Source organism: Thunnus maccoyii, chromosome 12 (assembly GCF_910596095.1).
Source record: "Thunnus maccoyii chromosome 12, fThuMac1.1, whole genome shotgun sequence".
Classification (NCBI taxonomy): domain Eukaryota; kingdom Metazoa; phylum Chordata; class Actinopteri; order Scombriformes; family Scombridae; genus Thunnus; species Thunnus maccoyii.
Genome location: NC_056544.1, coordinates 21,632,270 through 21,647,739, shown reverse-complemented (window position 1 = coordinate 21,647,739; position 15,470 = coordinate 21,632,270). Strand labels below are relative to the sequence as shown.

The 15,470-nt window shown below is 41.5% G+C and overlaps 2 protein-coding genes across 3 annotated transcripts; both read left to right on the top strand.

The window, feature by feature from the left end:
• The first annotated feature begins 1,586 nt into the window (after nt 1–1,586).
• Nucleotides 1,587–3,275, top strand: LOC121909001 (la-related protein 6-like). Of its 2 annotated transcripts, XM_042429349.1 has the most exons (4): nt 1,587–1,624; nt 1,699–1,774; nt 1,860–2,046; nt 2,201–3,275. In XM_042429349.1, the coding sequence occupies exons 2-4, from the start codon at nt 1,758–1,760 to the stop codon at nt 3,179–3,181; spliced, it is 1,185 nt and encodes a 394-aa protein (XP_042285283.1). In that variant the 5' UTR covers nt 1,587–1,624; nt 1,699–1,757; the 3' UTR covers nt 3,182–3,275. The 2 variants fall into 2 exon arrangements, with proteins under 2 accessions (XP_042285283.1, XP_042285282.1); XM_042429348.1 differs by having other exon boundaries at nt 1,589–1,774.
• A 2,479-nt stretch (nt 3,276–5,754) lies between these two features.
• Nucleotides 5,755–15,201, top strand: LOC121909008 (neurturin). The gene is made up of 4 exons (XM_042429365.1): nt 5,755–5,844; nt 5,991–6,416; nt 12,312–12,636; nt 13,117–15,201. The coding sequence occupies exons 3-4, from the start codon at nt 12,339–12,341 to the stop codon at nt 13,551–13,553; spliced, it is 735 nt and encodes a 244-aa protein (XP_042285299.1). The 5' UTR covers nt 5,755–5,844; nt 5,991–6,416; nt 12,312–12,338; the 3' UTR covers nt 13,554–15,201.
• Nucleotides 15,202–15,470: the final 269 nt, after the last annotated feature.

Here is a 15,470-nt window from a genome sequence, read left to right as displayed (position 1 = left end):
GTGTTTTTGTCTGTTCTCGTCTCAGGTTTCATCAGATAAAGGTGATGTTACGCATTTCCACAGACCAATCAGAATGAATTCCCTGTTAACTATATAGAGTTATATTCTATATTTATTCTTCACCATTTTATTTGAGTGTCTGAATTTTGAGTGCAGAACTGTATAATTCTCTCAAAAATCCCTGTTGGAACAAAAACACTTGTGTCCATGGCGTGAACACTACAGTCTACTAACAATCCCATGATGCAATTTGTCACATTGCTCAAGTTGGAGTGAATGAGGTTCATGTTAAAGTGACGGAGTCCAACATGAACAAAAAAATAATAATTTGGGGTATTTCACAGAAGAGATTTTAGTATTTATGTTTTTGTTTGTGTCCCTGTTGCAGGTTTGAAGTTGGCAAAAAAAAACTCAAGGTCAACTTATCAGCTTTTTTTCCAGACATTTCAATCACATCTCACAGTCTGATGTCATATTGCATATTTCCACAGACCAATCAGAATTTTAACATTTTAAGAATCTGATGACAGTCGTTATGTTGTTTGCTTACACTGTGTTGCCATGGAGATATCACTATCATTCATCAGATAAGATCAAGACACACTCACACAGTCCTGATGAAGCAGACCTTTTAAGTTTTTATAAGTGTGTACTTTATAATAAATTAACTAAAAAAAATTTCCCCCTTCAGCTTGGTTGGTTTTTTGGTCACAAATATTTAACCTTGTAGAGATCCAACTTTTCTGGTGCTTAAATTATTTATTCATTTATTTTTTTAAGAGCCTCACCCCACCAGCAAGAGTGCTCTTTCTACATATATGTGTGTGTGTGTTTGTGTGTGTGTGTATCCATGTGGTTGTGTATGCTCATACTAAAGTTTCATCATCCTCAGTAACTTACTCTTTCTACTTCTCACCATCAGCCCACACATCACCGCCTGTGTGTCACATAACAGCAACAAAAAAAAATAAAAGGTTTGGGGGTTTTGTATATGAATCCTGCAGGAAGGGAAGTTAAATAAAACAGAAACATAAACAGGGCACACAGGCTTTCATGTAAGTGATGGATTTGTTATTGTTTTCAAATATGTGAGCCTACAGTGGAACTGTACTTGCTAAAAAAGAAACCAAACAACATGAAATATACATGCAGCAGCTCAGCAGAAAGATGCTGTAGAAGATGAGTTATTTCAAGACAGAGACACACAAACAGGATATAAAATTAGATGTAAAGGCTAATTACTTCTGTGCTGTTGTGTATATGTATATTTAGGAATCCAGCAATATCACAATTTTCTGTTGATTTGATTGTGCACTTAAAGCTGAGCCTGTTCTGCAGAAATTCACACCTTTAATGATGCTGTTACTCTTTTCTGCTATGATGATACTGATCCATCAGTGTTATTACTCCTCTGTAGAGTTCATTTGTAGCAGTGATAATACTGTTAGCTTGTTTGCATGACTCTATATGTACAGCAGAGTCACTTTTCTTTGTTTACCAGTTATTATTAATGGTAGAGGTGATGTTTTGTAATGTGGAATTTTGGTTTAAGCATTTTACAAACTTTTGTTTTGGATCCAACAGAACCAACCGACATCTTTGTGCTTCTATCTACAGTGACCAGGTGCATTTTTTTTTCTCAGCATTACATCCATCTTGTCTGCTGCTTTCCATTAATGCCTCTTTTACATCATTAAGAAACAGCACAACAAACAGCAAAATATAGTAAACTGCTATCCATAACCTTAGGAGATACCATGAAGAATCAAACTGGGTAAGGAAATTTAAGAAAATGATACATAAAATGTACACTGCAGATTTTAGAGTATATCCTGATGCTGAGTCATGTGTTCTTGTAGAGATGATACACAATCTATCCAAGATGAAGAGGACGGTGACGGTGAGTTGCTATGCGTGAAGATTAAAACCCAGTTGGAGGATTTGTTTACCGACAGTCACCTGGCAGAGGACGGCTTCCTGTTGAAACATTTGCAGAAGAACAAGCAGGGCTACGTCAGTCTCAAACTCCTCACATGTTTGAAAAAGGTATATATAAAAAAAGAAAAAAATCATATTGCATTGTTTTCAGCACGATTTGAGTGCTTTCTATGGTGTTTACATTCCAGCCGTTTGAATAAAAACAGTCCAGTGAAATGCTAGCAAATGCAAACAAAGCTGAGGTTGCCACTGTTTGCCGCAGATAAAGGTCCTGACCACGAACTGGCACATGACTCTGGCAGGAGCAGAGTGCTCAGAACTTCTGGAAGTAAACGATGAACGCACCAAAGTGAGGCGGATAGAGCCGCTTCCCAAATGGTTGCTGTGTTCCCCCACCAGCAAGTTCCTCCTCGCCCGGAACATATCTGAGGAGCAAACGCAAATTCCAGAGCACCCTTCGCTCTCAGAGAGGATCCTCCAAAAGTTCACCGCTCATGGCAGTGTCACTTCAGTTTGGATCCTGCCTCCTGGCACAGACCTGCCCAAGCAGCTGCAGTGCTATGCTAAGCGTCATAAAGAGCTAGGCCAACATTTGTGTGCGGTGGTGAAGTTTGATAGATTGGAGGCGGTTCGTAAGGCCTTCAACATCCTGAAAGCAGAAGAGGAGAAGTCTAATGGTGAAGGCATGTGTGTGGAAACTTTGGGATTCCAGTCAATGCACCACATCACCAAGGACGAACCAACAGAGGAAAAGAACGAGGACCATCCTGAGGAAATGCCTTCCCAGGAAAACTGTCACTTTGAAACTTCAGAGGAGTTAGTCCAGGAGAAACTGTCTTTGCCTGTTAAGGTTTCCTACGAGACTCCGGACACATCTCAACCCCAAAAGGCTTTGAACTACTCCATGCAAAGACCCTTTGACCAGATCACCACCGGCTGTAATGGCCAGTCCTTCTGTGGTTTGAATCAGAGGTACAGTAGGATGAGCTGGTGCTCTGGAGACTGTGATAAAGAGAGTTCTCAGAGCCCCTGGGTGCTGAGGCGCAAATTTGCAGCCGGTGCATTAAAAGCCAAGGCGACTGGGCACCTGAGCGTACCCTGCTTGCTACAAAGAGTGCTGCGTCAGCCTTTCGGCCCTGACGACACAAAGGGTTTTCAAGGCGGCAGGAGGACAGAGAAGCTGCTGCAGCAGGAAGAGATCACACTCTCACCTGGATGGAGTAATACCACCTGTTCTGAATAACTGATATAAGCGGGGACAACTTACTACAAAAGTTCAAAAGCTGATGAAGCAAATAAAATAATTTTCTCAATAAACAACAGAAGGTATTTAAGTATGTCTATTAGTGAGAGATTGTTTATTCTGGGAGACATGTAGTTGTAAACCACAGACAGATGGGGGCAGCATTTAGCTGTGATCATAACTTATTGTCAACACTCACTTTGTCTAACTTGTCATGCTGCAGTTGCGTAGGAAGTAAATACACTGCAATACATCTAAATAGGCTACAACACATATTAGCTAGAGCTACAAATTGTTACACAAACTGAGGTGTTTAAGTGCTGAAATAACTCAGAATCAACACATGCCTTTTTTTTTTTTTTTTTTTGAAACACGAGCAGCCTCTGCACCCCCCGGGACCTCAGCTAGTCTGGTCACAACTGCAAATTGCAATGTATATTTGTTCTTGGGCCAGGATGGGTTTACCTTGTTACCACTTCTCTGAGAAAGAGGTGTTGTCTTTCAACACAAAAAAGCCCTCATTGTCCCACTGCATCTTTTTCATAAATGCTTGTTTAGATTTTGGTTCTCTAAAAAGTACTTTTCCACTCGACATGACATTTGGCTGAAGGTTACTTATCCAATCATCAAACCGCATCTTGTGCAAGACGAGTGTAGTAGCAACATTTGTGCCTTATTTCCAGCCTTTCTAATGACACCTCGACTGGAATGGTGTGTTTATAGTGTTACTGATTGAGGGCTTCCTTAAAATCTTGCCCAGACCTAAACAAAATGTGTTTCTTCACTCATCCACGCCCAGTGGAAAAAATTCAATCCTATGTGCATGTGATTCTATCATATTCAAATTGGAAACATACTGTTGCTTTTTTTCTTGTTGTATATACTGAATGTCATACTGTCCTCATGACTAATGAAATCTAAGCTGTTGAGTGAGACTTTGCATCATATACAGATCAAGTATTTCAGTCTTATTGTCTCAGACTTGATTTAGCAATTAACAGCTGTTGTATTTTCACTGCAAGGCAGGCTGGTCTATGAAAACTTTAGACATCTGTGAACAATATGTATAGAGTAGAAATGTTCCTGCCTGATGTCAGGAAATGTTTCTGTGCTGATAGTTCCTTTTCAAGGCTAGAAAAGCACGACATCCCCTGCTAACTGGAAATCATTATGTATTTACTACATGTGTTCCTAAGCCCAATAATTGAGCTGTATGTCAAACAAGATAGTTATAATGATTCTCGTTTTCTTGGTTGTTTGGGGTTGTGATTTGGATGATTTTGCACCTGCTGACTTTCACGAAAATATTGTCAACTTGAAGAAAAGGAGGTTTTTTCTTCTTGATTTGTGGCTCAGTGTTATCTTTCAGGTTAGTGCTGCAGAGTGAAAGTAAAAAAAGGATTTTTGTTGGCTGCACTTCAGACTTTACATGAAATCCACACTTTCGGTCACCGCGATAACAACCTTAGAATATCCATCAACACACATTTTTGGTATGAGACAAAGCTTGGGTAAAGATTCCTTTGGTTTTTTCTCTTTTTTTGTTGCTCCGTCAACAAGGAATGAAGGAATTTTAAGTCCTAGAAAGCGAGCCTCATCTCTGCCTCACTAGTGGAACTTTGCAAAGTGTGATTTGTGTATAAATTGGCTCGAGGATATCAGAGTGACTCATGGTGATAGAATGAGATACTTGTTAGCAAATAATGTATTTCCTGTTGGTATGTTGACTTCTTCACTCCAGCACAGAGATTCCTACTGTATTTAACCATCTCTTGGCTTCAGACACAATTCTGAACCATCAATCCTGCCTGGATCAGCGTTGTACCTGTAAATTTATTTGGCCGATTTTTGCTCCCAAACACCACCTGTAAGGCTTTGTGGTTTTCCCTTGTCTCTCCCTCCCTTATGCATCAGTTCACTCTTCTCTAAACTGGTTGGCCTTTGTATATACAGTATATGACTGACCCCGCACACCTGACGCATTTCCTCCATGGATGGGGTATTTATTTAGATTGCAGTCTGGAGTGCCCGATACCTTCCAAAAGCACAACCATCTGCTCCTCATTTGCCGCATGAGGCTCAAGGGCTAAAATACTAGTTTGTATTGGAGGAGACGTGAACGTGAGATTCTCAACAACAACACCCCTGGTTTTATCCCTGGCCAACTGTAGATTGAATCATCATGAAATACCTCCGCTGTGGTAATGTCATTTAACCAGGGTTAGTGTTGTCTTAGCTTCATTTAAACCAATTGTGAACTTTTTTAATTCCCCCTAAAAGATTGGAAGACACTTGCTTCAGCAGACCCCTCTAAATGCACTGATCTGCCCAATTGAGGCTATTACCAATCGCCCGCTTAAGATGGCAGACTCTCTTGCGGCAGAAGGTAAATGTAAGCCCTTGCTCAGGCCAAAGCATCCTTTAGTGCTCCTGGAGCTAGAGCCAGGGAGATTATCATGTCAGAAGTAATCCGACTCGGCCCACAAGCACAACTATGGAGGAGGAGGAGCAACAGTTGAGGGGGGGAGGCAGGCAGAGGCATCAGAGAAGCTCTCTGCTCCACTTACGGTAACCACGCTCTCCCTCCTCACCCTAAACCATCTTCTCAACCCACAGCGTTCCCCTCCCTGGAGCTGAAGAGAAGACCTTCTGCTGGAGAGAGGGTAAGAAGATGTGCATTATCTTTCCAACAGCTCTCTTATATGGAGATAAAAAGGTTCTGAGTTGGAAGGAGTTTCGTAACAGATGGAATAAAAGTTAATACATCTGCAAGACACTACTTCTGTTTTGCTCTGTTCCTTCGTTTCAGGTTCAGGTTTGTGCACAAAGAGGGACCAAAAGTTCTGTATGGAGAAGCATGATGACAGGACCTTTCTGACGTGAACCAGATGGTTTTCTAAACACCCAGCTCTCCTCTTTTTGAATGGACCAACCTGAGTGCCATGAAGCGCACGCTTATATTCAGAGGAATGTTGATCTTGATCTTTGCAACCTAAAAAAGTTCTATGGAAGTGCAAATATGATAAAAGAATAATACAGCCTGGACCTGAATCAAGTCAGGACACCTCCCCTACTTGCAGGCACAGGGAGTTGGGATGATTTTCAGGGGAACAAGCAGGAGTCCTGCCCTCACTCCTCGCCTGTGATGATGATGGACTTACCCAGCCAGCACTTGCCTGTGGAGGTCAGCTGAAGACGACGCCACACAGCTAAGTCTGGATTAGCCGGCCGAACGGTAAGAACACCACATCTTCTTTTGTTAGTTTAAGCCGGCAGCTTATGGGGAAGGCGTTAGATGCCGCTGACAGGGATGCCTCACCAAGTGCTTGAGTGGCAGAAAACACACGCTGGATTATCTGTATCAACAAGTGGCCCTTGCTGGAGCCGCATGTCAATAGTGTACAGTAGACTGTCACGAAATGTTTGCAGAGAGGTTACCATTGATCACAAGGGACATGTTATTATGTTGGAAGAGCAACAAGAGCAATACAATATTATTTCAAATTTTCTTGCAGAATTTGAACAACCCCTCACCTCGCAGACAAGTTGTTTTGTCAAAGAGAGATATTTTCTCTTCCTGTCACTTATCCAACATGGTGGTTTGTCTCATTAGCATGCGTAATAGCTCTCTAAATACTCTCTGACTTTCCTTTCCCAAAAGTTGGCGCACGACTAAGAGATGTTTAAAAATAGCAATTTTTAGATCATTCTAATCCTAATCTAATTTTCTGATAGTGATCATTTTGTAAATTGACATTTTTTGTGGTGATGCACCTTTAATAGTTTAAAATAATTAAGAAGAGCTGGATGAAAAGTTACTAAAGTTGTCATCTCTAAATGTTGTTGGTATTCTTAGAAAACCTAACTTGATACTCACTGTGGGCATTTTACTGAAGTGATGATCCCCTTCTCACTAAGCCCATATCATACAAAGAGATTATACTGTATCTAGCGGAGCCCCAAGAGGCCGGATAGAGGTTAAGCCTAAAGTCAATTGAGCTGTTCAACTTTCATAACCTGTCGAAGCTGGTCATAACTGTAGGAAACTGACTCTGCACTGATGCACTGCTCCTCATCCCCTCAGCAGCTTTTCTTTTTTTTTTTTTTTTTTGCTAAAATATATGTTGTGCAGGCAGAATAATAAGATGTTGATAGTTAAGAAAAAAAGCTGAAGTTTACATTGATGTAAATTGTCATCATATTTCAAATGTTTGTACTTGCACTTGCTTGTACTCTCTCGCATGGGTCATATTTTAAAGTAGTATTCAACGTGTGCCAGATGGCCGTCAACCTTTTGTAACAGCAACATCAACAAGTTTAACATGGGTTTAGAGGAGATGCTGTTGTGTTAAAAGAGGATCTGGCATAGACAGATTAGCAGCCAGAATAGCAGCTCTTCTTTAGAAAGTAGCCAAGACAACATCAATCTTGCCTCTGAGCTCACACAAAAATGATGAGGCACGGTGACGTTCTCCTGCCAAGCCTCATGTAACCCCTCTTTGTCTGGTGGAGAGGCTATTTAAATGCATGTCAGGACTATACCTTGACTCAAGTCTTCCCATAATAGCAAGGCAGACGAATTGGGACAGGTGTCAAGTGTGCATCTATATGTGTATCTTCCCCTCGCACCTCGTTAACGCCTCCCTACCAGCAACAGGTTTGAGTTGTGAGATTTCATGCTACGCTGTTGGGTCACTGGATTAATCTGTATAAATCTGTAGGATGTGATAGTAGGGCTGAATAAAATTGAAGCTATTTAACTACTCACCTACATCCAGTAGATTAAAAGGGACAGTAATGGAAATTTGTAGGAGGTATGTGTAAAAATGCTATTTTTCTGGCTTCACCCACAGTAGTTTGTCCCTTTTTCTTCTCAATAATGAACGGCAGCTTTCTCACTAACAAGGAACAGGCTTGTTTTAATTATCCTCTGGTTACTGGTGACAGAGCGTGAGCCAACCGAAGCGGTTGCCCGGCAAAATTACAGCGCACTCTAGCCTAAGCCTTTTTCAGTTGCATTAGAACCAGGGCTGGATTTAGAACAGCCAATCCTGGCTCAGAACATCCACTTTATTTTACAGCCTTTTGGCCCTCCCCGATGCCAACACAACAGATCTAACTCATCAAGCTCGTCACTTTTCTTCTTCATTATTCTGACTGAAAGCAGGTTTTAGAAGAAGCCTTCTGGTGCTCTCTCTGTTGGCCCTGCATGCTGGCCTAACCCCTGAGTTAGAGGTGTCTGATGGATTAACGCAGACACACACACATACGGCAAGGCCTCGGCTCTGCCACCAACACTGCAGCCAGGTGTTAACCCACGTGATTGCAGATAAAGCCGGCAGGCATTAGCGCTAATCCCGCCCTGATCTTTGGAATATGTCCCTATTACCTCCCCAAGCACTCTCTAGCTGTCCCCAGGCCTCCTGATGCTCACTTAAGAGGGAAAAGACAAGACAAGGCCTCTCTAGGACTCCCTAAAGCACGTTGTTTCCTTGCAACAACACAGTAGGTGCCTTTCCCGCTGTTTGTTATGCTCCTCTGTTATCTTTTCAGTGCAGGTATTTATGAGGTGTGTTCAGAGTATAGCGCAGAGACAGCTGGTCACATGAGCTGAGCTGAAACACACAATGTGGTAATAATGGTAATAATCAGGTTGTGCAGTGGCAAATACACACTGAATGCTGTCTGATTAGACCTGTGGACATTTCTAGATACCAAGAAGCAGCAGTATTATGTAAGATAGATTATCTAGTGTTATGTGATAGCGCTACTGGGAGCATGTGTGCGCCCTGGAAATGAAGTGGGCGTCCGGACAACAATGGAAGTTTGGACATTGTCTCGATTTCTCCACGAGCCTGTGTCATATGATTTGGGAAAGTGAAACCACACAAACGCTGCATGTGTGTGTTTATGGTACGTGTGAGTCACAGCGAGAGAGAGAGAGAGCGAGACGGGCAGAGGGAGAACAGGATGTAACCGGGAAATGTATGGGGACAAATGCTACAGAGTGGCGTGACATAAAAGTTGGTATCTGCATTTTTTCAGCACAAAGAAGCTCTTCATTCATGGCTTTCTGTGATCTTCTCTCGCCATAATTATGTCATATTGGTCAAGTTCCAAGCAAGCTGACAAGAAGGCCCCCCCTGTCTGCTGGCTTCATTCAATAGTGTTAACCACAGACGCCCCTTATACCCGTTTTGAAAGATCTCTAGTTCATCTTCCATAGGCTGCGGCATTTTGTTGAGTGCCTCCTTCTGGGATGGGAGGGAGGGGAGGAGGAGGACACGAGTGCCATGCTGCTGTAATTACATTACTGCCAGCTTAGCAGCGCCATGGCCGCTGACCCAATTATTCCTTGAAAACATCAATTTTATTGTGTCATTTGAAATAATGCCATCTTTGAGTCACAACAAGAATGCGGTTGAGGATGTGGCTTGCGTTCGTTATGTGCGACGCGTGCATTTGAGAATACGTTAGGTCTCAGGAATGGCCTTGACAGATTTAGGAATTCTTGGCTAAGCTGTTTACTTTCATGGTTTGCCTCAAACATGTTCCTCCAGAACTGTTTTCACTCTGTTGGTAGCTCTTCAGGTGACATATGGCTGACAGCTAATATCAGGTGTTCTGTGTCTTACATACCTTGTATTCACTTCCACTCTCACTGGCAACACAAAATCCTAATGAGGACTTTCATAAGTGCAAACTTTGTTTTTTCTCCTTGTGAAAAGATGATTTTCTCTGTTTGTTTAGGGCCTCACGCATTTGACCAGCCTCGTCTCCACACACAGGATGGGCTCATCAGTTGTGATGCTTTGTGAGGGCTAGACATGCTGCGACTGTGTAGGGGTTTTAGAAGTCTTTGTGACTCATCTGCATTTTTATGTCTCTGTTTGAGGATGGCTTTTCCTTCTGCTGGAGAGTCCTCTGGGGTTCCTCTATATCCTCTGTGTTGGTGCTCTCATCTGTTTGCTGGAAAACAGCAGCATTTGTCCTCTCAGGAAGAGGACTACTCAATCATGTCTTTCCATTGCTCTCCTAAGAAAATACTGGTGCCCCTTTCCCCTATCAGTATCAGTTTATTTACCTGTATGACAGTGGGGGCCAGCGGTAGATATTAAATGTCTGTGCTGATTAATCATCTGTGATGATCTGAACAAGCTGCAGAATGCTTTTTGGCACTTTTATTGGCGCCAGTCGACTCCAGATGTGACTAATGTGTTCCCGGGAGGAGCAATTACGACAATCAAAGTGACTTCCGGAACATGAGATCAGCATTTGATGACCAGGCTTCGTCCAGTGTCTTCGGCAACTAAAACATCAGAGGAGCTAATTGTTTTATCAAGGTGAACCACAGAGCTAACGGGCTACAGACATTGATGTATTGTGGCCGTGTGAAATAACTAACTCCGAGGCTGAGTAATTGTCCCAAACTGACCTATTAATAGCATAAGAAAACAATGATATCATCCTGTGCAATCTTTCATTACCAACCGGTTCTTTTGAAATCCGAGAATTTATCATGTTTAGAGCAGGAGTGTTAGAAGTTGGTGTTGAACCAACGAAAACAAAAAGAGATTTTCCGTTGAGGCTTCTATCTATCATGTCTAGTGATTAAATATAATGGTGAGAGACAAACATCAGACATATAGCCTGGCACCACGTAGCATTCTGCAGAACCCGCAGTTTGATTTACATAGACTGTGTGTCAAATGAGGTTGTTAGATGAAATGTTTGACTTTCAAATGAATACCATTCTACCCCTTCATTGTGTAGAGGCAGCTTACCGCGTCAAACCCATATGGAATTATGAGTGATGAGTCAAGCTTTGACTGATATGACTGGTTATACCTGTTTATACGCTGTTTATACCACTGCAACTCATGTGTGTAACGTCTTTGTATTTTCCCCCTGCGGTGTCCAAAACACTCAGACGCACTGCGGTGTTTCTCTACATTTGCATATAGTTCTCCTTTTTTTGTTTAATTTTCTTCACTGCAAGTTTCACCAGAAAACCAAAATGTTCCTACTTTTTACTGTTTTTTCTTAATTTTTTTTTGTGTTTAACGTGACCTGCAGGAGCAACTCACATGCTGAAAGAGCAAACATTCAGGAGGAGATTAATTTCAGATTTTTGTGTCTATACAGAACCAGACGGTGATATGTGACATTTTGCCTCATTGTAAACAATCCAGCAGCCTGTATATGTACACTACGGAATCCAGTCTGGCAAAACACTTTAAGGACGGTCTGGATATGCTGTTAGTCACTGCCAGTATACCATTTCCGGCTCTGGGGAAATGTTTTTTTCACTGGTGACATGATATGAAAAAATACAAAGCAGCAAGCTTGTAAAACTTCTCAAATACCTGTGGCATGACAATAATGAAAAAACATAAGGTTAAATTCCTTCAAATGGAATTTGGTAGCTGCTGTGGTGTGATGCCAATTGAAAAGGAAGGGGCTGTGTAAGTTAAAGGGATGTACAAACACACATGTTCACTGAGGCCTTATCATTCATAGCAATGAAAATAGGTGCGGTTAAGAGATCCCTGTCAAGGAAGGAATAGATTTCCCTCTCTAAAAGGCGTGGTGTGGGAACATTTACTACTCCAAAAAAGTGTTTATCTCCCCCAAAGGAAGAAAGGAAGCTTATATTGTCATTCACATCAGGTATTTTTTAAAATAATTCAGAAACTTTTAAGAGGTTTCAAAGGGGGTAAAGGGTTACAAAACTCATCCAGCCTGCCTTCAGTTCAAATAAGACATTGCAGTTATGTTTTTTTCCTCCTCAGGCAGCAGTGATGTGACTTTAAACACACACTGCATTCTCAGGTGTCAGCGAGTGATGTCGAACTTACGGATCATGAACCCCCTCAGAGTGAAAATGAGCTGACAGCAGTGTTAATGCAGAATCAAAGTAAACTGACGGTAAAATAAAAGCCCTGTCAGGGAAACCGGGGTTGAGAGAAGTGGATTTGTGGAAGGTCGCATAAATGTGATGACACAGAATGATGACAATTAGGGCATTGTTCTCAGTGCTTTAATGTGTTGAGAAGATGGTTTTACATGATGTGACTGGTGTGACTGTTTGAACATGTCTGACGTCTGTGCATTTTGCCTCTCTCGACAGAGTTTCAATGCTCCTCCACGTTCTAAGATGAAGTTATGGAAAGGTGCTACTTTTGCCTTCATGCTCTGTGGCGCAGCCCTGTCCATCCTCCTCGTTAGAAACATGGCCACTATCGGACAGTTCAAACCAAAGACAAAATACACATCTTCATCCTCATCAAGACAGTCTTCATCATCGGAATCACCTTCCAAAACCTCACTGCCATCGCCCTCATCCTCATCATCATCATCATCGTCACCCTCCTCCTCAGCGGAATCGAGGCCGATGGGTGGTCTTCATCGGAGCACCCGCTCAACAGACAACGTGAACTCTCTCCTCTCAGAGTGTAAGATAAAATGTTATTTTCTGCCTTCTTTGTCTGGTCTGAGATAAGGTGTTGAAAGGATCGCAGGGGTTCAGACAGAACGTTTAGTTGTTTACAGGTTTTAATGTCTCTTGCAATGACCTGTAGTAAATTAACACCTCATAGTTCACTGGTTCTCCATAGGTGGGAGGTTAGAACCTTCAGGACAGGATGAGTTTCTTGTGGTTTCACATTTGTCAACAAAATTGGCTTCACGGAACACAAACACTGATAATGATGGTGATAAGAAAAGTTTGCAGTTGTCATGACATCAGATAAAATAAATTTATTTGCTTCTGTTGGCACCTGACTTTCATTATCTTGCCAGACTACAGTATCCTATCTGTCTGAACCATCTGCCCTGTTTACATACCTTATTATCACGAATGTGATTCACAAAGTTACACAGAAATCAGATAACATCTTTATCATCTTAATGTTGATGAGTATCCTCTCTACTAGTCTCCATGATGTTCCAGAGCTTCACAGAAGGCGAGTTACAGCATGTGGTGGGGACCTTGCTCGACAGGAAGAGACAGAAGAGCCGGCGCCTGGGCAAGAGCCAGGCCCGAAGGACTAAAAGAGCCCGGAGGCCTAAGCCCTGCTCTGTGAGGGAGCTGGAGCTGACCGTGAGCGAACTGGGTCTCGGCTATGAAAGCGATGAGACGGTGCTGCTGCGCTATTGCAGTGGCAAATGCACGGCTCACCGGCGCAACTACGACATCACCATGGAGCACATGATGCGGACGGGCTTCAGGAAGAAGGGCCGCAAGGACAAGGTTAGCAACGGCCCCTGCTGCCGGCCGATTGCATTCGAGAAGGACTTTTCTTTCCTGGACAACAGGAGCCGCTATCACACAATACAGAATATTTCGGCGAAGAATTGTGGGTGTGTATGACCCAGAGAAATGGACTTATCAGTTCTTTATGCTGCTCAAATCCTCCGTTGGAAGAGTTTAACATAGATGCTGTTAAAAGACAAACTATGTGGAAAAAAAAAACTCAAGGAGGAAGACTAGGAATATGTTTATGGCTGCTCCACGGCGGCCTTTTTTGACAGACAGACTTTGAATTCTTGGCGTCTGTCACCACATGTTGGGATCAAATCACATGGACAGCAAATGCTGTGTTTGTTTGAGATAGAGAAAATGACTGTTAATACCAAAACGTTTTTATTATGTTTTCTATCTGTGTAGTAACACTGTAAACTGTGGTGTAACAACAATGTAGCAACATTATGTTTGTGATATTACATTTGAGTAGTAGTACATGCTCATGACGATGACGAGCCACGGTGGAATAGATTATTGCTGTTACTACACTTCATAGCCATGGACGTTAACTTCCATAAGTCCAAGTCTTGTAGTTTACATTATTATAATGGTGACAGTAAATCACCTCTTGGGCAAAATGTGCTCAAAAAACCAATTCAAAGCCATAAATAAAACAACATATAAAATATATAATGCACCAGTGTTTACTTTACATTCTGTGCAGGACAGTTTGGACAGTTGACCTAATTATAATCTGATCTTGTGATCAGCTGTCTCCGGAAGTTATAAGTATTGACTTAAAGGTGTGTTGAATCTTTGTTATCACAGGCCATGACTTTGTGACCTGTTTCCCTGCGTGTATGCATTACTGTTACTGATTGCAGTGTTATTACACAGGTAAGAAAAACAAGTGTTATTGATAAGACGATGAAAGAAAATCCTTTTCTATAGCTTCAGGATTGATACCCACCTTTAATTATTGTGATTTGTATCTTGATGTTGTGTAGATGATTAACAATGAGGCCCTGCTTCAAAACACATAAAAACACGTGAGTAACGCAGTAGAACAATATGAAATTTGATCCCATCTGCTCTCCATAGAATAAGTCATCACACTCAAAGAAATTGTCATTTTAACTCTGTTTTTATACTTTATTTCCCATACAACCCATTATTGTAATTACCCATAATCCTCTGGAATTATTTTCCTCAAAGAATTGCCAAAACACACCAAGTCAATTCAACACACAGGATGAATTCACAAACTTAGACCCATAAACATGTCTCATATTCCAGGTGATAAAACTTTTTTAATAGTTTACACTCAGATATTTTAGGTAATCTGAGGCTGAAGTGTGGAAGAGTCGGGATCTGGAATTGTGTTTGCACCCATCCATAAAACCCTGTAACTTACTATGATCCCAAACCCAGAGTACAGCCTTTTATTGGCCCATCAAATGCCTCCTTGTTGTTTTGCCTGTTAGACTTTTAGGAAAAAATAAGCTATTTTAAATGAAACATGAAGCATCTTTTTCACCTTCCATAATCTATATTTGGTTTGAACCCATTGCAACTGTTTGCCTGAAGTACAAATAATTATGTTTTTGTTTGTTTATTTTTTCCTGAGGAGGTGCAGTGTGGGGCACGGATGCGGTGCATCTTTATTGTAGTTTATATTGTATTTATTTGGGAAGTAAATTATGTTTTTTGCATATTTATTTAGATTACCACACAGAAACGGGACAGCTTATTATCATTAAGCAACTGTGCCAAAAAATGTTTATCATTTTGACATTCTATATTGACTGCTGAATAAACATAATTTCAGAGGTATGGATGTTCATCATTTCTCCCAAGATTTTGGGGTGTCGAATATTCTGTACTCAGACTGTATTTAAATAAATAAATACAATAAATAAAATAATAAAACTCTAATGATGCATGATGCTGTTAATAATGAAATACATTGCTATAGGAAGGCGAGACCTTGAGGAGGGATTGCAGCAGCACAGAGGGAGATGCTGACGATCAGATTACAATAAA

Excerpts from the sequence above, each read along its gene's own strand:
- LOC121909008 (XM_042429365.1), top strand. The coding sequence starts at position 12,339 with ATGAAGTTATGGAAAGGTGCTACTTTTGCCTTCATGCTCTGTGGCGCA. Across the intron at positions 12,637-13,116 it reads GAACTCTCTCCTCTCAGAGT|TCTCCATGATGTTCCAGAGC; the intron begins GTAAGATAAAAT and ends CCTCTCTACTAG.
- LOC121909001 (XM_042429349.1), top strand. Across the intron at positions 2,047-2,200 it reads TCCTCACATGTTTGAAAAAG|ATAAAGGTCCTGACCACGAA; the intron begins GTATATATAAAA and ends TGTTTGCCGCAG.